At 32.5% G+C, this 20,690-nt stretch overlaps 5 protein-coding genes across 6 annotated transcripts; 2 read left to right on the top strand and 3 right to left on the bottom strand.

Annotated features, from left to right (window-relative positions):
- Nucleotides 1–548: 548 nt before the first annotated feature.
- Rab4 (RAS oncogene family member Rab4) lies at nucleotides 549–2,901 on the bottom strand. Its single transcript, XM_076119394.1, has 4 exons — nucleotides 2,693–2,901; nucleotides 2,498–2,578; nucleotides 1,757–2,089; nucleotides 549–1,676 (listed from the first exon to the last, which is right to left on the bottom strand). Exons 1-4 carry the CDS (start codon nucleotides 2,706–2,708, stop codon nucleotides 1,462–1,464), a joined length of 645 nt encoding a protein of 214 aa, XP_075975509.1. The 5' UTR covers nucleotides 2,709–2,901; the 3' UTR covers nucleotides 549–1,461.
- Nucleotides 2,902–4,349: 1,448 nt separating this feature from the next.
- On the top strand, nucleotides 4,350–5,703 carry LOC142976110 (ATP synthase subunit s, mitochondrial). Of its 2 annotated transcripts, none has more exons than XM_076119344.1 (4): nucleotides 4,350–4,499; nucleotides 4,583–4,874; nucleotides 4,952–5,215; nucleotides 5,565–5,703. In XM_076119344.1, the coding sequence occupies exons 1-4, from the start codon at nucleotides 4,479–4,481 to the stop codon at nucleotides 5,591–5,593; spliced, it is 606 nt and encodes a 201-aa protein (XP_075975459.1). In that variant the 5' UTR covers nucleotides 4,350–4,478; the 3' UTR covers nucleotides 5,594–5,703. The 2 variants fall into 2 exon arrangements, with proteins under 2 accessions (XP_075975459.1, XP_075975458.1); XM_076119343.1 differs by having other exon boundaries at nucleotides 4,940–5,215.
- On the bottom strand, nucleotides 5,611–7,830 carry Dhod (dihydroorotate dehydrogenase 2). Its single transcript, XM_076119342.1, has 5 exons — nucleotides 7,639–7,830; nucleotides 6,952–7,161; nucleotides 6,469–6,863; nucleotides 6,025–6,362; nucleotides 5,611–5,933 (listed from the first exon to the last, which is right to left on the bottom strand). The coding sequence occupies exons 1-5, from the start codon at nucleotides 7,660–7,662 to the stop codon at nucleotides 5,725–5,727; spliced, it is 1,176 nt and encodes a 391-aa protein (XP_075975457.1). The 5' UTR covers nucleotides 7,663–7,830; the 3' UTR covers nucleotides 5,611–5,724.
- A 585-nt stretch (nucleotides 7,831–8,415) lies between these two features.
- On the top strand, nucleotides 8,416–15,795 carry HPS1 (Hermansky-Pudlak syndrome 1 protein). Its single transcript, XM_076118996.1, has 11 exons — nucleotides 8,416–8,764; nucleotides 9,007–9,150; nucleotides 9,234–9,346; nucleotides 9,614–9,832; nucleotides 10,077–10,210; nucleotides 10,477–10,609; nucleotides 10,870–10,993; nucleotides 11,082–11,362; nucleotides 12,226–12,376; nucleotides 12,625–12,824; nucleotides 14,961–15,795. The coding sequence occupies exons 1-11, from the start codon at nucleotides 8,663–8,665 to the stop codon at nucleotides 15,136–15,138; spliced, it is 1,779 nt and encodes a 592-aa protein (XP_075975111.1). The 5' UTR covers nucleotides 8,416–8,662; the 3' UTR covers nucleotides 15,139–15,795.
- Nucleotides 15,796–16,050: 255 nt separating this feature from the next.
- LOC142975877 (BRISC complex subunit FAM175B-like) lies at nucleotides 16,051–20,500 on the bottom strand. Its single transcript, XM_076118997.1, has 3 exons — nucleotides 20,241–20,500; nucleotides 19,174–20,157; nucleotides 16,051–18,129 (listed from the first exon to the last, which is right to left on the bottom strand). The coding sequence occupies exons 1-3, from the start codon at nucleotides 20,322–20,324 to the stop codon at nucleotides 18,010–18,012; spliced, it is 1,188 nt and encodes a 395-aa protein (XP_075975112.1). The 5' UTR covers nucleotides 20,325–20,500; the 3' UTR covers nucleotides 16,051–18,009.
- Nucleotides 20,501–20,690: the final 190 nt, after the last annotated feature.

Raw genomic sequence — 20,690 nt, 5'->3', positions numbered from 1 at the left:
AACCAATAAGGGTTATAGCGGCTATAAAGAAGCTAATGAGATTAACACTGCATTCTCTAATTATCGTATTTTAATTATAGTTTGATAATGTTATGAATTCCTATTATAAAAATAATAGATAATTATAATTAAAATTTGATGGTTCTATAATAGGGAATAAATATATTATAACTAATGTACCTACCTATGTGACATTTAAAACGAAACTTTTACCTAAAAGATCATTCCAATTGACTGATCTCTTAGCTAAACTGGTCCCGACATAAATAATGTATTCAGAAAATGTGCTAATACAACAAAAACTTGAAAGCATCCTTTTATGCAGCACTACTGCTCAATTTTTCTCATATCTCTGGTGAAATGTCAACTCTATTACGTGATTTAACAACAGTAACTGCTGCAAATCACGGAGGGAAACCATTCGAAGACATACCATAATGTTGTGTAAGTAAGATCAATAAATTTATTTTATTTAACTCACAGATTTCGTTATAATTTGTCAGTAGTATAAATAATTGACCAAACTTCATATAAATAAAAATAAGTAATGAAATCGTGTTCTTAGCATATATTGCGATTTTATAAAGTTAAACAGATAAAATTGCATACCGACATTGTGGATGCACGTTTTTAATAAGCATATTAGAACCTTTCACATATTGCCTTCAATTATTATATTCAGATAGATATTGTGTTTGTCATAAATATTGTATTGATTTCAGTTTTAGGAAAATACATAAATTTATAATATTGATAGTATATTGTTAATCTTAATAAAATATTGACTACGTGATTGAAACTGCAGAAGGAAATAAACATGAATTATTATTAGATTTCCATGTATTTAGGTACTGTATCCTCACAGTAATAATTACAAATGATGGATATATATTTTAGCTTGCAGTTCACATCGTCGTATTTATATAATATAGTGTTTTATGGTACAGGCTACTTCTTATATCGTAAATTAACTTGTATAAGCCATATATTACTTTTAAAATAATGAAAAATACCAAGACTGATTGATTTTATGCGGATGTACTTTCACTGCTAGAATACATACAAACCTTAGAGATCATAGAAGTGAGATACAAACTATTGGTATAGCAATATCTTAAAATTAAATGTGAAAATGATATTGACATAGTTTTTTTTTTCATGGTTTCCCTAGGCAATAACTAATTTATCTCACAACCTGACAAAAAGGACAACAATGTGTGCAGTTAACAAACAGCAAAGTGTGACAACATAATATGGCTATACCTAAATTTAATTCCTAATCTTAACAGATCATAGAATAAGATCTCTAATGGAGCACAATTGAATTGTACTCCTATCATATTTTTAAATCCAACTTATAGATTATATAACACAAAAAAGAGAGACTACATAAAAGATTCATAAGTAAATTCATTATCTGCCTGCAGATCTTGCATATGTTACAATCTATACCAAATAATCTTAAACATGACAGGCACAGTCAGATGGTGTTCGTGCAGGTTTCTTAGGAGCATTCAGTCTTTTTGATGTGCCGGTACCATACTGAATACCAGAGCCTATCCTCTCAGGATCAAGTTCGCCAGTCTCAATTTTAGCCAAAATAGTCTTAGAACATTTCAAGAATGCTTCCTCTACATTTTCTCCGGTTTTAGCACTTGTTTCTAGGAACATCAATTCTGAAATAGAAAAAAAAAATATTTTACTCACAATAATTAAGCTTCATTTTAGATAAACCAAAAATTATAAGAATAATTACCATTTTCTTGTGCAAACTGGCTAGCTTCAGTAAATGTAACTTCCCTGGATTCTTCCATGTCCTTTTTGTTTCCCACTAAGAGTATCACTATATTAGGACTGGCAAGTGTCCTTGCATCTCTGAGCCAGTTGGCAAGGGCATTAAATGAATCTCGAGATGTAATATCATAGACAAGCAAAGCTCCAGCAGCACCTCTGTAGTATGAGCGAGTGACTGACCTAAACCTTTCTTGACCAGCTGTGTCCCATATTTGTAATTTAGTAGACTTGCCTCCAATATTCACAATTTTAGAGCCAAACTCTACACCAATGGTGTGACATCGATCTTCTTTAACTGTAATAAATACATAAATACAAAATATCACAGCTATTTTACTCCGAGGTGTATGTAGAATGGAAGGGTATGAAATACACTCATGTTTTGCCATTATCAGAGTCAGTTCCATGTCATAGGAGTCTCCAAACAAGCCTTTTGCCACTTACCAGGCATTTCACTAATTAATTACATGATAGTTTATGATATGCATTGCATGTAGACCATGATTGAAATGAGCAAAGACACAAAACAACTTAATTTTTATGAAAAGCTGATTAACATCTAACATATTTGTGAGAGCAAGAGTGATAAATATATATCAAAAATAAAAAGTACATAGAATTAAACGTATTTCTCTATTGTAATACGACTGAAAGCTAAAATGTTTGACAATATACCACACATTACCAAGTATTTGATACTTACATTTGTTCCCAATAAAATTATTCAAAAGGCTTGACTTTCCTGTGCCTGCACTTCCAATAACAAGAAATTTAAATAAATATTCTGAAACAGCAAAAAAATTGCGTGAGTGATCTAGGTACAATAAATCTGATAGTACAATACTGTAACTAATCACTGTAACAGCTTACGACGCAAACACTATTGAATATTACTTACCATAGGATTCCGACATTGTAATGATTCATAAAAATACACTTGAAATTTGAATCACCATGTAATAGGCAGACACAAAATAGAATTTAACTCCTCCAGAAAAACGTAACTATATGAAACAATATTTGATACTATTTCTTTAATTTCTCTGTTTTGGATTACGATGTTTTTTCCGTCAGTTTTAGTGTTGCCAACTCCTACAGCCTATATAACTGGAGTCTACTTCTTTGTACATGATAGTAGGCACAAAAGTAGGTAACTTGGTAGGTCCTAGGTAACCTCACCCTGGGTACCCTGGAAAAAACTAAATTAACTTTTTTTATAACTAATAGCCTAATACGGCCTATTCTTCTACATTAATCTATATTTTGATGATTTCAACACCTTTTACCCAGTACCTATATAAAAAAGAAGGGGATCAAGGTAGGAATTTAACGATATGACGTGACGGGATGTGTTCTCAGGTAAGCATGACACTAGAATCAATATTAATTTGTAAGCTTATCAATTTTTTCATTTATACAGGGTGTCCCAAAACTCAACGATAATTCGAGACAGGATGAAAGGCCAAGTCATACCGGCTATAGGAAAAATAAAAAAAAAATTCCATATCACTTAGTTCACCAATAATAGACACTTTTAAAAAAAGTTGAAAATCCACACCCTTGGTCGCATTTTCAAGTCCTGTGGTTACCAATGTCACAATTTCGCTGTGTTTTTTTGAATTTCGTGATCATTATTAAATATGCTATTAATCGTATAACAAATTAATGCACAAAACATTGTTAATTTAATAAAAAAAGTTAAGTTTTAGTGAGTCATCTTTCTCAAAAATATCGTTAGTCAACTTTGACGCTTTATACTGAAAAAAAAATGTACTACACTACCCTTGGCAAGTTATTTCAAAAGTTGGCGCATTTAATCAAGATTTCAAAATAGTATAACACTTGCCACTTTTCTTGCCATTAAAAATGTTATTTTTATTTGAACGAAGAGTATCCTCGCAAATGGATCGGACGCAGTGGTACAATTTTATGGCTTCCTTGTTCTCCCGATCTAAATCCAGTAGATATTTTTACTGGGAATGCATAAGAGAAAAAGTTTATTCGAAATCAATACAAAATCTATCAGAACTTAGCCAGAAAATTGACACAGCGTCAGAAGAAATAAATGCAAGGAATTTTGATTGACCGGTGCAAAGGTCTTTTGTAAGGCGTTGCAGAGCCTGAATTCATGCTAGAGGATAACAATTCGGAATTACTTTAGTTTAAGGAGAATAATTAAATAAGATCGATGGTTCGTTCATTGATTTTTGAGAAAGATGACTCACTAAAACTTAACTTTTTTTATTAAATTAACAATGTTTTGTGCATTAATTTGTTATACGATTAATAGCATATTTAATAAAGATCACGAAATTCAAAAAAACACAGCGAAATTGTGACATTGGTGATCACAGGACTTGAAAATGCGACCAAGGGTGTGGATTTTCAACATTTTTGAAAAGTGTCTATTATTGCTGAACTAAGTGATATGGATTTTTCTTTTTATTTTTCCTATAGCCGGTATGACTTGGCCTTTCATCCTGTCTCGGATTATCGTTGAGTTTTGGGACACCCTGTATATTAGGTACATAAATATAAATAGCTAACATCCATAATCAGCGTCAGCTGGCATTGACAAATGACAATCATAACAATGTAAAGTGTCATTGTCAAACACTGTCAAAAGTGCTCAAAAGTAACAAAATTATGCCGCTGTGAATTTAAAATAGATTTATCCATTAAAAATGCTACGAACATTACGTAATGTATGTTTTTGTGTTTTGTTCATGTCTAACTCCGTAATGTATTATCATTATTTTTAGAATAATAATTATTTTGTTGTAAACAGAATGTTGCGATCACCCGAAAATTTTTCATACCTCAAAATAAACAAGTGAGATCATTCTGGGAATATGTAAACATGATGTTCAATAAGCCTGACACCGATCGTCTAAAGCAGTTCGGACCAGATCGAACTTGCGCTGAATGGGTGTTGCGCAATGGAGGAAGAGTAGTCTGGGCTGATGGAACAAAACTTGCTGATTATAACTCTTTACCACCAGAAAAGCAGCCTGTTAAAAAAATATTAGAAATTGACGGAACAGACTCATCTATTTCTCATTATGGCTTCCCACATCTAAGTAGGTAGTGTGATGTACATGGCATCTCCATATTTTTTTACTGAATTTGCCATATTTAGGTTCAGTGTGTGTTTCAGTCGGCTGTACTGCGATTCGGAAAATAATTCTACATAATAATCAGTACATTGATGACAGAGCCTTGAAAGGTCTCTCATATGCCAGCTCCTCATTAAATTATTTGCAAGTTTCTAAATGTGTTAATGTAACTGATACTGGTCTAAAGGAATTAAAAGCACTTGGAAATCTTGAAACTTTAGTGCTATTTAGTTTAGCCAGTGTCTCAGATCTGGAGGGCTGTAAACAATATTTGACACAGCAACTGCCTAAATGCAAAATAGAAGGTAGGAAATAAAATAGTTTTTAATGTTCTATTTGGTTGTTTGCAATTTGAAATACCTACTAGAGTAGATCATACTATGGCAGCCGCTTTGATTGGTCATCTCCAGTGCTCTTAATGAATAATCAAGGTCTGTCCTATGGCTGTAAGCAGTATTACTGTTTATATATTCAATTATGGGAACTTAAAACCTCTAGCTAATAACTTTACCAATAACCCCCTCTCAACATTCTCAGCTGCTTACTAGTGTAAATGAAGTCTAGTATTACCACTTTTAGCCTAGTCTATAAATAAAAAAAAAATTTTTTTTTACTCCCAACAGATTACATAATTATTTATTTTTATTTTTTCAGACTGTGGTATTGGAATGAAAGAAAAATAAAAGTTAAAACATGTAAATTTACTAAATATATTTCGGACAACATTATTGTAAAGATAAGTGTACTTATGACATTAATCAACATTATTAAAATTATAAATTTGTACATGGCATTTTATTATTTTTATTTTATACTAAACTCCTTTTCCAACAGCTTCATTGACATTGTTATAACCATCTCTTTGTAGCAATTCTGCTAATTCTGTTTTAATTTTTGAAACAATTGGAGGACCATGGTAAATTAAAGCTGTATATATTTGCACTGCATTGGCACCTGCTAAAATTTTCTCATAGGCATCCTGTCCTGAGAACACTCCTCCAACACCAACAATTGGAACTTTTCCTGTAATGAGAAAGTAATATTAACTTATATTATGTAAAAACAATGTGCCTGAACATTATTTTAAAAGATATGTCAATTACATAATACCAACCTTTTGTCATCTTATACATCTCTCTAATCATTTCAGTAGACTTATATGTCAGTGGTTTTCCACTCAAACCACCTACTTCATTTTTGAACTGAGTATTGTTTAGGGCAGATCTATCCACTGTTGTATTTGATATGATTAATCCATCAACTTTGCACTCTGGTTTTGAAATAACTGACACAATTTCTCTCATTTCTTCTGAACTTAAATCTGGAGCCAGTTTCAGCAATAGTGGGGGTTTGTTTTTTGTTTGAACAACTTCTCTTGTCTTATTAATCTCAGTGAGAAGTGTTTGAAGTTCTTCTTTTTTCTGTAGTGCTCTTAAACCTGGAGTGTTAGGGCTGGAAAATAAATAGCAATAAGATTTCATGTATTATCTGCAAAAAGCAAGCTAGAAGAATGTATTCAACTATGTTTTAAAATATGTATGTCATATACTTATTATACCTGCTTATGTTTATAACAAAATAATCAGCTACATCAGAGAACTTTTTTATTCCTAAGGTATAATCCTCAGTTGGGCTTTGAGATAACTTATTTTTTCCTAAATTAATGCCCAATAATCCTTTGTCCAATAGTGTTTTTTCTATACTATCTATTTTCTTATACACCTTATCAAAGCCTTCACTGTTAAAACCATATCTGTTAATGACAGCTTTGTCTTCAGGTAATCTGAAAACTCTTGGTTTAGGATTTCCAGGTTGTGCTTCAGGTGTCACTGAGCCAATTTCCACTATTGAAAAACCTAATTTTCTTAAGCCTATTACAGCATCACCATGTTTATCAAAACCAGCAGCTATTCCAATTGGATTATTTAAATCATAATTCAGGAATTTAGTTTTCTGCAAATTAAATTAACAACATTTTGAAGTTATATACTTTGAATCTCTGTCCAATCAGCAATTTTATCATTTTTATTACAATACTTACCAACACTTGGGGGTCATCTTTTTTTTCAGGAGGGAAGAAACCATATTTAATAGCTGCTACACCAAGTTTATGTGCCAGTTCTGGACTCAAGAGCTGGCTTAGAGGTTGCAAAACATTTTCATAGTAATTATTGAAATCTTTCTTGTAATAAATATATTGGTAGGCTACACCTCCTCCAAGAGTCAATACACATAAGGACTTGATTTTTCTCTGCAACAACAATGAATACTTCTCAGAATACATATTTAGTGGAATACTGGAATCAAACCTATTATAAATGCTAAATGTGCTAATAAGATATTTTGAGGTTCTTTCCCAAACATTTTATCAAATAGAACTTTTGCAGTAGGTTTATTAGACAATAATATTACATCACAATTAAACATGCTATGTATAGTTTAACAGCAAACAATAACAGTAGGTATTGCTATCTCAATAATTGCTCAATATAACAACAATATTTTTATTTATCTCTACCATGTAACCTGATAAGTGTAAAGCTACTAGAATTTAAACATCTAATTATAGAATTGTAAATGATAAATTGTTTAAGGCGCGTTTAAACGTTATGATACCAATCAAGAAGTTATTATTTTGAATGGTAATAATATTAGCATGTACGTTAGAAAATCGACACCAATTCCAAATGAAATTCTATCTTATTAATTATATTTGAGGTTTACTTACTATTGCCTCTTTTTTAGCCGCCATAGTATTGTAAGTCAATTTCTAATATATTGTGTGTGAGAAATTTACAATTCACTCTCTGCTTTGATTAGAAATATTATAATGTTATCACTGTATAGGGTACAAGTAAGTTACAATATATTTTATTGACCGCGATTGAATGAAATTAAACCTAGACATAGACAGCTGTCATTTTGGTTGTCATGTGGAATGATAGAAAAAACATTATTAGCCCTGGCTACCCCTAAATCACAGACAAAGTAGGTACGTCTGGCTTAGGAATTTAGGATATCCAATATCGGTACTGAGGGATACCGTATCCGTATACCGCTGTTGAGTTTATTATCTCTAAAAACGGAGTAGTTTGGTAGGAACACTGCCCTGTCTCAGATATTTATGTCGTATGCTTACAAAATTAACCAACGAAACAGTTTAATTTACAATTACTTGTCAACATTCAGTCAACGTTACCGGAATCTGCAGTACCTATTGAAAATTCTTTATCCTTCAAATTGATTTTAATAGAAATCCCAGACTGAAAATTGCTTGCGAGCATCTATAATCTTAGACCGGTAAATAGCGTAGGTATCTATCTAGTATTTTATCGATGTTACTAAAGTACCTACCTACTTAATTCCTATCAGCGGGATAAAATCATAAAAAATTTACTATTATAATCGACCCATATATCTCTCTTTAGTTTGATTCGACTAATTAGAACAAATTGGTTCACCCCCAATGGCCCCTATTGACAGACGACACTTCTTGTCAGTCAAATGTCAAATCATTCGACCAATTCTTGACAATATTGTCAATCAATCAATATTTTTATTGTGATCGGTACGGTACTGTCACGACTATAAAGTTAGTGTAACAATATTGTTGTAACTCTTTCAGTATTGTGAAGCATAGTTATGGGAAAATAAGCTGTATTGTACTGTAACGGTAGCAATTTGCAACTGCCCGTCGCGGCGTCGGATGTAAACTAGTACCTATAAATTACTAACATATTAAGGTTCTCAAGATGAACGCCGCTTTAATTTTTGATGGTGCCAATGACTTGGTATTTGGAAAATGGAATTACGCTTTTATGGATCGTCTAGTAACCGCGTACAATGATCATACCGTAAGTTTAATTATAGCCATTGGTAAAGGAAACTATTTGATTTATTCTACTTGTTGTGTTACATGCACATCAAAACAACATTTGGATGTTGTACTGCTTGATTCCAAATTACAACATGTTTTCATAATTTAATAATATCTATTAAACAGAAGGGGTTTGAACTTGTTGGGTTGGGCCTTTACCTTTCAATTTTTGTATCCAAAGGTAATCAAACCTTTAACTATTTGTATCTTTTAATTTAGCTGGAACCTGATGTGCCAGATAAAATCAGGATTGCACAGTATCTGGCTCCTGTGATTACCTCACAAAGGGTTATGGCTGCACAATTTGGCAATACTTATTCTAGTATACAGTGCAAAGACCAAAGCAACATTGTTTTTGAAGAGGTAAATGTATAGAAAAGTTAAATATTTCTATTTGTATACATTAATGTAGCAGAGATATAATAATGGATTGACATTTTCTTCAGATGCTCGATCATGTTTTTATCATTGTGAGTGATGACACCCCTGATGAAGCTAGTCGTGAGCTCATGGATTTCAAAACTTTTGTACAACATATTTGTGGCCAAAATATGAACCTGTAAGTTACCTGTGACATAGAGTAGATCCTATTGCTTTACTTATTTATTTGCTGTATTTTGAAGATATGTTGTTATTTATTCAGAGTAATTACTTGAAACTCAATGACACCACATGAAACTACAATTTTGAATTATTTTTATGGACAACCATCATTGTGGCAAAGTTTGTTAAAACCTTGTTCTGACAAAAGCCTACTGGCAGCTTGGATAACTCTCTCACTAGGTTAACTATTAGAAGAAAAAAACCATAGTGTTATATATTACAGCATCCATTCCCCAACATATCAAAATTGGGTCTCTGCCTTACTGGAGAGTCGTATCAAAGGAGACTCTATCCCTGGAGCCAGTGGTATCATTGGAGAGACCGGTGCTACTGCAGTTGCTCTAAATGCATTGAAAGCTGCTTCTAAGGATATTAAACTACCTTACTCACACAGCCACCTGATGCTTTTTGTTGGAGACAAATTGCTGGCACTGTATTCAAGGTAAAACTGTATTTAAAGTTGGCTTGTAATGTTATACTCTAGTATTTAAACAATTGCAATCAGACCTTAAACATTCAGAGGTGTAAGCTTCAAAAAAGATTGGCGATAAAAAATTATACACTATTCTTGTGTGAAAGACAATTAACAAAATTTAACAAAGATCAAAAATTAATTACTTTTTTCTAATGGCTATTAGGATTCAAACATCAACATAAATTAATGACATATTTTAATATTATTTTAGCCGAGGCAGTGAAGACTTGGCACCTCCAGATTTAATTCTGTTGAGTATCCAGTGTGTGGCGGCTCAAGAGTTCTGGCAAGACTACAGAGACATTGATTCTAATGATCATACCAAGGAGTTTGTAAAAGTACCTTGTAAGTTTTCATAAGTCTGTTTCAGCCTTATTGAACTAGAAGTACTTAATTCAATTCATACTAATATGTTTTATTATTTTTTAATAACTAACTGGCCTATAGACATACTCTATACTATACTCATACATACATAATATCACGCCTTTTTTCCATAGGGGTGGGCAGAGACCAAAGAAGGCCACTTGGGTTACAATCCTTACAAAACCCTACAGACATTTATTTTATAGATTTAAATTATAATCTACTTAGTCAATCAATTGTTTTAGGGTTGTCAGCGGAGAACAGCGCCATAGTGAATCTATGCGCGGGCTCTGGAGGTCCTTGTGCGCCACATTCTATGCATATCGCAGAAGTTGCGCCACGCATTACTCTTGTTGTTGTTGTCGATCTGGAATTGAGGTAAGTTTCAAACTTGCTATAATATTAAAAAACGGAAAATAAATTATGTGTGCTGTGTTAGGGCCCTGCTTAATATAACTTTATTTATTCATTTTTAAGTGTATGTATATTTACATATTTTACTAGAGCATAGACATAGCGGCAACAAAAATACATCATTTCCGAAAATATTAATTACAAGCTTCTGCCCCCGACTTCGTCGAAATGATTTTCTGTGTAATGTGCTTTGTCCTCTTAATAATCATATTGCTTTTTTATAGGGAAGTCGGAGCTGCAACATTCACTTCTAATCAAGTACTCATTAATATCAAACGAGTACTACTGCAACGTGCCTTGGAGATGTTACCCAGCATGTTAGATTCTTTAGAAGCATCTTTAAAAAAGGTACTTAAAAATCCATTTAAAATTGTTCTACATAATTAAGTTGTTATTGAGAATTATCGAGTTATTGTGAAACATGTTTATGTTTTAGACGACAGACGCATTGCGCAAGAACAAAGCGAACGCTAATTTATGCGCCCGTTTGACCAGTCGAATGTTGGAGTTGCGCAAGTCTTGTACAACCACTACTCCATTGACTCCTGAGACGACTGCTACGGCTATGCAGACAGCTCTCGAAGCCGTGATCGAGCAGCTAAAGCCTGACATCCCGAGCTTAAAGTTGGACCAGCCCTTGGTCGGCTTGAAAGAAATCCTCGCGCCTTACGTAGAGTTTCTCTGCGTAAAGGCCAAAAGATACTTCAGTATGGCACCATATCCTTTTCAATATTTTTGACTATTTTGCAGCGTGTCGCGTTACTTTGAATGCTAGCTACATTTTATATTTTAAAAGCTGATGGATTAATTTTTGGGACTGTTGTGTGCAATATATTTCTTTAAAGTAAAATTGCTTATGGTCATCGCTTCACTCACTGAGATTAAAATATAGCCATACTCGAGGGTGCCACACTTTTCAAAAAAAGTAAATATTTATGAATATAACACAAGATTATTGCACGTATACACACCTATAATATAATATAGCGAAATCCTACCATGTCAACGTGCGGTATTATTGCTATATGTATATACAACGCATAAATGAGACGCCCTTACTTACTATCTTATCACAAACATCGTTTTGTAAATAAAATCAAATTGATGTGAAGTGGAAAATAAAGTTTGCTTTGAGTTTGAAAGCAATAGCTAAACGCTAACTAGCATGCCGAGTTCGTTGTTATGTATCCGTAAAAGTTATTTATCTTGGCAAAATATACAAGTACTTCAATATTTTGCTATAATATAGTATTTATTATTTTTTTATTTGCTTTCATAGAAACCATTAGTATGTATCATTCATTAGTACCTAGTTGTTTTGTGACACAATATACATGATTTGGCATGTTCTTTTCTCTAAATAGTCTAAGTGAAGTCTACCCTGTTTTGATATAACAGAATTATTTGAGCACTTTAAACAAAAGCCAGAATACCGAGTTTAAGGCAACATTTCGATAACTTAATCATTTTTTACTTACTTTTTACTACTAGAATGAGTAGATAGCAAATGAATACTGTCACAAAACAATGAACGCATCATATTTGTATCGATTATTTCGCTTAATGTGGGTTGTTTGCACGGGAGAACCAGAGCCGAGTTGTTCCCTAACGCTGCACAAGTATGTGGAGGAGTTCCCCGGTCTCATACACTTCATCTACGTGGACCGCACCACCGGAAGATTCCTCGCGCCCGATATGGCTGATGCTGCTGATATGCTTACACAGGAGACGGTATGATCATTAACAAATTAAGTACCACTTTCAAACCTTTACCTTTTACCTATCACTCGTTGATTGCCATACGAATAGAGTTACATTCGACGGAATATAATCCATTATTTTAGCTTAGTTTAGCTAAATCGGTTCTGTAGTTTCGACGTTCAAACGTAACGGACTGACTGACAATGTTACCTTTTATAACATTGACACATCACTCTCTATGAAAAATAGCCGTAATATTATTGTATTTTATTTTTCAGATTCGTCGTGCAATAGGTCGTACGTTCTCGATAATCCACGAGGGCTACTGCGCGGGCACGTGGCGGCGCGGCGCGCTGCACGGCTGCTCGCTGCTGTGGTGGGAGCGCCGCGGAGTGCCCGTCCGCCCGAAGAAGACGCCCAACCCGGCAGTCGTCCGCACGCTACCCTCACCTGGCGATATACAGGGCACTTTCTACAAGTGAGTTAATGTGACAACTTCATGGATTTATCTCCACTTCCAGCTGATAAACTGAAGATAGCCGTAAAGTAGTGCCGCTTAACACTTATGTGCATGATTATAGCCACAGCACGGAAGCCAAAAAGCAGATATGCCAGACCGTCGCACAGTGTGTTATAAACCCTATTTTTGTTTCGTCGTCTTTTTATTGAATTAATCGATAGAGTATACCATTCTGAGGATTAGAGTAAAACTCCGGGCTCGCTAAGACTTGTACTTTTTTCGTTATTCAGTGTCAAAGTTCCGGAATATCCGACTATTGAAAAACGAAAAAAAATTAATTACTATTTAACGGAAGTACTTATTCCAGAATTTATTTATTCTATCGAAAGAAGATATAATAGCCGACCATTCCACCAATTCCTGAAGCTTTAGCATGAATAGGTCGAGAGATATGAATTTTTTTCTCATTTTTCGTTTTTATTTTTTTATTCATCTATACCACCGTAGTAGGTGGTCATTCCTACATCAAAAAATTGCTAATACTTTCTTTTACTTGCAGTATTAGTTTTAAAACCTAACTCGTTGGTTTCCATGAGATATTTAAAATTTTAAATTTTACTTAGGGTTGTCACTTTCGAGTATCCGAAATTATATAAGATTATAAACCTTTATTTGAAAAAAAAGTTAAGGCAAGCCCGGCCGTAGTTCTGCACGACGTACCTCAGTCACGCCTTACTGAGGTTGTTGAAGTGCAGAGTACGGTTACGGTATTAAGGTTGACTGGCGCTCAGTCCCCTAAAATTGTTCCAACTCCAGATGGAACAACCATTGATTTTGCTTTTAGAAAAAAAATCAACAAATATAATTACATAATATGCGTATAAATTATAATAAATAAATTGTTGACGAAAATAATTTTATCGTATTTTTTAAATAAAAAATCGACACAATTGATGTACATACATGATAAAATTTGATTTAAAATTATAGATAGGTATATAATTCATGTAGATATATAAAATACATTAAAAATTATTCTTAAAATTGTTATACCACAAAAATTACAATAAAATTGATTTAAAAAAAAATGGTTGTAAATCACTATAAAATATTTTTAGTTAATTTATTTAATTTTACAATTAAATAAATTAACTAAAAATATTTTGAAAAAAAAAAACAAAATGTTGTAATAGTACTTATGTTGAATGTTGATTTATAGGTATACTTATGAGATATCGGAAAGGATTTTCTTTCATTTACTATAAGTTGAGCCTTTTGAGTTAGAATTTATAGACAGATTCCAAATAAATGTATCAATCAACATCATACCAATTTCTTAATTTGTTTTTTAATTTCCTTTATAAAATTACCCAATCTTTGCCATTTTAAGCCACAAAATTATGATATCTTGTTATGGTCGTGATATAAAAGCTAAAACTTTATAAAAATAAATTTATTAAATTTTGATTGAAGTGGCAGCCCTATATGCGGATATTTCGGATATTACTAAACTTTCAAATATCTCCTGGAAACCAATGAGTTAGGTTTTAGAAATAATACTGCAAATAAAAGAAAGTATTAGCAATTTTTTGATGTAGGAATGACCACCTACTACGGTGGTATAGATGAATAAAAAAATAAAAACGAAAAATGAGAAAAAAAATCATATCTCTCGACCTATTCATGCTAAAGCTTCAGGAATTGGTGGAATGGTCGGCTATTATATCTTCTTTCGATAGAATAAATAAATTCTGGAATAAGTACTTCCGTTAAATAGTAATTAATTTTTTTTCGTTTTTCAATAGTCGGATATTCCGGAACTTTGACACTGAATAACGAAAAAAGTACAAGTCTTAGCGAGCCCGGAGTTTTACTCTAATCCTCAGAATGGTATACTCTATCGATTAATTCAATAAAAAGACGACGAAACAAAAATAGGGTTTATAACACACTGTGCGTCGTCGTTATGCTTATCTCATTTTCAGCCCATTACTACCAGCTGTTAATTATAAGCCTTCCCCTCGGTCCCGCGATTGTTTCTTCTATCGCTATTGTTACGTCTATTGTCTTATTATTATTGTGTGACACATTATTGAAATAGTATATCTTAACACTACGAAATTGAACTTTATTCATTATCTTAATATTTTGCAGACAACTACTGGAGATGGCTTTCCCTGGAGAAACTCGGGGAGTGACGGTAAAAGAGCTGATCTGCATTCACTTGGGCCTAGTGCCAGCATCTACCGCAGTACAACAGTCCCGACGACTTATACATCTCGTCAACGAATTAGCAGGAGACACACCTGCCGGTGCCGCTGATTTACTTTAAATCAAATGTGCCAAATATAAACATACACAGGTTTAGAACATATTAAACATAAATATTAATGATATTACATTACCACTTACTATTATTAGCAAATAATATTCTACCGTCTTTAAAATAGCAACTTCCCACATAATATGTTATAAACTTCTAATGACAAACTTGACTTTTTCCTGTAATACTTTCAGGAAAATGAATAAACATTTTTCGTAATAGGATTAAGTCTAAAACAACTTATAGACAGTTATAGATTACTTACAATCGTGTGCAGCTTTCATAGTATTAATTTCGCAATATTGTAGTGAGATACAACATTCCATGTTTTAAAAATATAATATAATATCTACTTCGAATATAAGATAATATACCTTAGGTTTAGCTGGCAGGATAAAGATTATCTAGGATTAACAAACTTGTTTGAAAAAGAATTTATTATGTATTTATGTTTTGATTTTACAAAACATTTAATATACCTGTATATTCCTTGTTATGATTTTATAAGAAATGCAATGTTTAGTGGGTATTATTTGAGATTTTTATTATTTTTATTTGAAGAGAAGACTTACGTTTATCAGATGTGGTTTTAGCTATAAGCATAACGTTTTTGTGCCATGTTATTATTATTATTTTGTTACGATTAAATGATTTTACACCAAAAAACGTCGTATTCATTTTGGTCAGTGAGTAGTACCAAAGCAAAGGATTATTCAACGACTTTAAAATAAAAAAAAAATGCAGCTGAAGTCAAAAAATATCAAGAGATACTCGGAGACCGATTATGAAGCCTTTAGTATATAAATATTATTACCGAAGTTTATTAAGTTAATTTGCAGTTTATACGTATTATAATGTGTAACGATAATTATTACTGCATGTAGTGTTATAACAGCAGAATACGCCATAAATGACTACACATTAAAGATAATTATTTTATTTACAAGAATAGAAAACAAGTAATGTAAACAATATTAGTATTCCATTTACATAGGTACTTAAGTAAATGTAAGTCACAAAATGATTCTTTAAACTAAATTAAATTATACTTGCTATGTGTTTGCATGTAGATACAAATTGAACTTTGAAGTAAGCCTGAACAATGAAAGTATGAACATTATTTTTCTTTTGGAAATAACTGAAAAATTCTTAAGTAATCACTAATAGTCTTGACTGAACCCAGTATAGTATAAAGGGATGCCATTTTTATGTAAGAATAAAAATATAAGTGCGCCCCTTTTGATCTGTCTAATTCAGAATATAGGGTGTTCATATTATTCTGTTGTGTCTTAGGGAGATTAAGGCAAGCACCCTTGTTTTGAATACTGCAGTATTCAAAATTGTAACACAAAGAGAGAGAAATATAAAGATTAGCAACACTTGTTTCTCGAATATGCCTAGACAAGCAATAACAGAGAAATGTTCACTGTACTATAGGTACCTCCACACCAGAGATTCCAAAGGTATAATTAATGACTGAGCACATAATATATATTTGTTTTGTGTTAGTGCTTCTTTTCTTTAGAAGATATTTACACACACTGTGCTACAGTTACATAAATAGGAGTTACCGTTTAATCTTTTGTAGCAAAATAATATATTTTACAATTACCTATGTATAATGATCACAGTAATTTAAAACTTTCGTAATCTAGGATGATTTAAAAAGAAATAGGAAATACTTCCAAAATTTTCCTATTTGTATAAAAATATTATTCATTACCTGCACTAGAACTGAATACACTAATAATTTTTATTATATAAGATATTCAGTTTCAATTTTTGCCCCCTCCAGTAACATACACACAGTCCTACCCTACATTATAATACAGAAATGAGTGTAAGTAGTATATCTATGTGATTAATAATTTAGTTGTTGGTAAAATATTTTGTATGAATTATTTATTTTCGATCAAGGAATATTTCTATTGTATGGGCCTTCAGCCTCCATAATATATTTTAATTTACGCTAGAAGTATACACAGATGTCTTCAATTGAAATACATGTTATTTATATACATATACCTACATACACATCATGTCACATTTTATAGGATTATGACTATTGAAATTAACTAAACATTTATCTATGAATATCTGTTCTATATTATTGTTGTTAATAATAGGATGTTTGACACATTAATCTAACGCAATGATGAATGATATGATTGAATTTGAGTCAACATTGCAAGTCAAAGGCAGGTCAAAATTTGGGCAGCAATAATAGAATGTTTAATTTCAGAAATTGTTTAGGCTTAGGATATTAAAAACATCAAAACTGATAATAATTGAGCAATTAGGTACTTGATTCTAGAATGTGCAAAAGAATTGGACTGATTCATCATTGACAGATTCATGCAGATGGTTTGAAGGAGATTGTGGTGTGGGAGGAGGTATAAGATGTTGAAGTCTGAGTCCTAAGCTTTAGCTCTAGCCTAAACTAGATAGCTAGGGCTGGAGCATACACTAGTCATATGGTTGGTCATTCTTATCTCTCGTATATCAAATATTGTTCAAGTTGTCATTCTATAAACAAAATTGTATGCTGGTACTCAAAATCCTTGGAGTGTACGCAAACAACTGCTAAAAGTGTTTAAGTTTTCCAGAAAATCACTTCAACTCATATCTATGCAGGGGCTGCAATGTAAGATCAGCATCTAGTGGACGCACATGAAACTACTAAGTAAGTATATTAGAATGTGATGTAAAAGCAAAAATAAGCAAGTGCACTGGAAGAAATTAAGTATAATATAGTTATGTTTACAAACATCCATTTTTGAGTATTAGATATAAGTAACAAACAAAACGATATTACAATATAACATTTCACTTAAATGGTAACTTATACATTATTTAAACACTTAGCTGAAAAGGCACTTGTTAATATTCTGGTGAACTGTCACCACATTTCATGTCCTCATTTACAATCAAAGTCTTTTTATTCACATGTTTGTCTTCAACATCAAATGTTATCAAATCTTCACTGAAATTGTTTTGTTTCTGTAAAAAGAAATACAATTTTGTTAAAAATATATAAATCTATACTCATCATCATTGGTTTGTATTTTTTTTTTTTTTTTTCTTTTTTTTTAAAAGACAACTCCCGCACTAAGAATTGCTCTTGTGTCGCGGGGACTTTTACAAACATACAAACAACGGACACAAAGCACAACCAGACCCGAAACAATTATTTGTGTATGGTAGGTAGGTATGCCAAATCGCTTGAAATTTTGACCTAGTAAAGCCTGCACATGTACATGCAAACTAGTTTTTGTTTCAGTCAAAAATACCAAGTAGTTTTGATTTTACAAGCATTCAAACTTTCAAAAAATATCGAGTCCCGCTAACAGCGTGACGTCATAGTACACCATGCCGCGCGGGCCGCATCCCGCTTAATATCAAGTCTCCAGCTGTAGATGTAATAGCTTATGCAGTATTTTGTTGTGTTTTCGTCTGCTTATTACATTTAAAGTGTAATAATAGTAAATATTATTAAAAGAGACTATGTGAGCCAGACTTAGCGTAATGTACAATGACGTCACACCGACTCGCGCGGTCACAACTTGTTTTACTTATAAATCGGAAACTAATTGACGTATCAAAGTAATTCTTTCACTAGTATTTTTTATTTTTAACAGAGAATATGGTGAGCTAATAATCCAAATTTGTTAACATTCTCCATTGTCCCGTGTGGGAATCGAACCCGTTGCAGTGGTATCGGCGTGGCGACCTAAACCACTGCGCCACAGAGGCTATTCTTTATTGCAGATGATAAAATCTCTAAACTCTCATATGTATAAAACATACTGTCATAATATATTATATAAATATTGTTGTTCAGGTAATATTTAGTTGTACATGCTTCTAGGATGTTGTTACATACTAATATCATTCATATTATATACTTAAATATCCAGTACTTTTCAAGTATTTAGCTGTTTTAATAATATTACTTAAACAACAATGAAATAATGGAATTTTATCAGTTCTCTTCAGATTCTGAATAGTCTCACACTAAGTTAACATTGTAAAATCATTACTCACACTTGTAGATGCTGCATCATTTCTAGTTTTTAATGCAGCGGCATAGTTTAGAACTGGTTTTGGCGAGTTTGCTGACTCTAGTGGTGGACTCGGCTTGGCTTCTTTATTTTCATTTTCACTTTCTACTAACTGGACTGAATTTTCACTGTCAGAATTATTACAGTTGATTGGAACATTAGAGACATTCAGTATGTCCACTTTTAAAGGTGTTTTTAAAGCTTCCAGACACGCCTGTGCCATTTCAGCTTCTCTATTCACCAAACTATCTTCCACATATTTGTCATATGTAGCATGGAGCTCATTAGAGTGCTTCTGTGATAAAATATTTGCAATTTCCTTGATTTCTGTCTCAAGCTCTCTTATCGTCTTCTCATTTTTAGCTGCAATCTTTGCCTCTTTTATAAGTCTTTTGTCTACAGCTTCCTGTATGTGCAGTATTGCATCACTTGTATTATTACTCTGCACATTACTCTCTTTTACAATTTTATTAAATATACTGTGTGGAGAAAGTCTATGTGCCTTTTTATATCCAGTGTATTTTTCACCCAGATTAGCAGTTATATCATCCACATACTCATACATATCAAAGCAATTAATTTTACCAAATCTGTACATAAATGTGTGGGTAGATCCTGCTGAAGATGTTTTGTTTGTCAAGTTACATGTTACAAATGTTTTCTTCCCATGATACTTTTCAAAGTATTTTTGTAATCCTTTTGATATTAACTTGTCTCGAAATGTTGGTTTGATATGAGTGTTTTTTCTGTACTTGTACCAACCAACAATCTCATTAGCTGTACTGGAAAGTAAGTCGGAGAGAACATCTTCTTTGATTCTACCAGTTGGAAAATAAAACAAGGATACCGATGGCAACGGTAATACTGTTCTAATAACAATTTGTGTATCTAAACGGGCGTTATCGCTTTGAGAATCGGATATGTGGTTGGTTATTTCGGAAGTCACGTCGCCGATAAGAAAGCCCTCCTGAAAGTAAGTATAAGAATAGACATGGGTCAAACTTTTGATTAATTGATTAAATATATGTATAAGAATTAAAATATTAGTACCTGGCTGTTTGCAGAGTTTATACATTCGTAAAACAAAAATGACAAAGCCGTGCCACTCAATAACACCTTCTCTGTGTAAGCCATCGCTACATTTAAACTTTTTGCAACATACAATTGTTATTGGAGATGTACAAAAATAATTTAGTAATTCCTTATTTAATGTAGAAATATATTATACATTTTGCACTTGATAAAATAGCTAAGCCTGAAACTGTTAGACATGACATTCGTGACAAACTGACAAGACATTTAGCACAATGACGTGCCATAGTGAAGTGAAATTTCCCCAACTAAAGCTTTCCTATGGTACGGTGACTTTTCTTGTAATCAGTATTTTTTACTTTATTATTAATAAAATGTTGCTGACTCTATTTGTAATTATTGGACTTCGCCATCACCAGCTTCTAAGCAAGCATACATTTCAGGGTTTGTAAGAAAATGAGTGCCCAC

This window comes from Anticarsia gemmatalis, chromosome 10 (assembly GCF_050436995.1).
Source record: "Anticarsia gemmatalis isolate Benzon Research Colony breed Stoneville strain chromosome 10, ilAntGemm2 primary, whole genome shotgun sequence".
In the NCBI taxonomy this organism is placed as follows: Eukaryota; Metazoa; Arthropoda; class Insecta; order Lepidoptera; family Erebidae; genus Anticarsia; species Anticarsia gemmatalis.
This window is presented reverse-complemented; position numbering and strand designations above follow the sequence as displayed.

Coding starts and splice junctions, on each gene's coding strand:
- Rab4 (XM_076119394.1), bottom strand. Junction 2,090..2,497: donor TAATTTTATTGGGAACAAAT/GTAAGTATCAAA, acceptor TATTTATTACAG/TTAAAGAAGATCGATGTCAC. Junction 1,677..1,756: donor CCAGTTTGCACAAGAAAATG/GTAATTATTCTT, acceptor TTTCTATTTCAG/AATTGATGTTCCTAGAAACA.
- LOC142976110 (XM_076119343.1), top strand. CDS start 4,479: ATGCTACGAACATTACGTAAT. Junction 4,500..4,582: donor TGCTACGAACATTACGTAAT/GTATGTTTTTGT, acceptor TGTTGTAAACAG/AATGTTGCGATCACCCGAAA. Junction 4,875..4,939: donor TTATGGCTTCCCACATCTAA/GTAGGTAGTGTG, acceptor ATTTAGGTTCAG/TGTGTGTTTCAGTCGGCTGT.
- Dhod (XM_076119342.1), bottom strand. CDS start 7,662: ATGGCGGCTAAAAAAGAGGCAATA. Junction 7,162..7,638: donor CGGCTAAAAAAGAGGCAATA/GTAAGTAAACCT, acceptor TTGTTGTTGCAG/AGAAAAATCAAGTCCTTATG. Junction 6,363..6,468: donor TTTGTTATAAACATAAGCAG/GTATAATAAGTA, acceptor TTTATTTTCCAG/CCCTAACACTCCAGGTTTAA.
- HPS1 (XM_076118996.1), top strand. CDS start 8,663: ATGAACGCCGCTTTAATTTTTGATGGTGCCAATGACTTGGTATTTGGA. Junction 9,347..9,613: donor TGTGGCCAAAATATGAACCT/GTAAGTTACCTG, acceptor TATATATTACAG/CATCCATTCCCCAACATATC. Junction 10,211..10,476: donor GGAGTTTGTAAAAGTACCTT/GTAAGTTTTCAT, acceptor CAATTGTTTTAG/GGTTGTCAGCGGAGAACAGC.
- LOC142975877 (XM_076118997.1), bottom strand. CDS start 20,324: ATGGCTTACACAGAGAAGGTGTTATTGAGTGGCACGGCTTTGTCATTT. Junction 20,158..20,240: donor TAAACTCTGCAAACAGCCAG/GTACTAATATTT, acceptor ACTTACTTTCAG/GAGGGCTTTCTTATCGGCGA. Junction 18,130..19,173: donor ATGATGCAGCATCTACAAGT/GTGAGTAATGAT, acceptor TTCTTTTTACAG/AAACAAAACAATTTCAGTGA.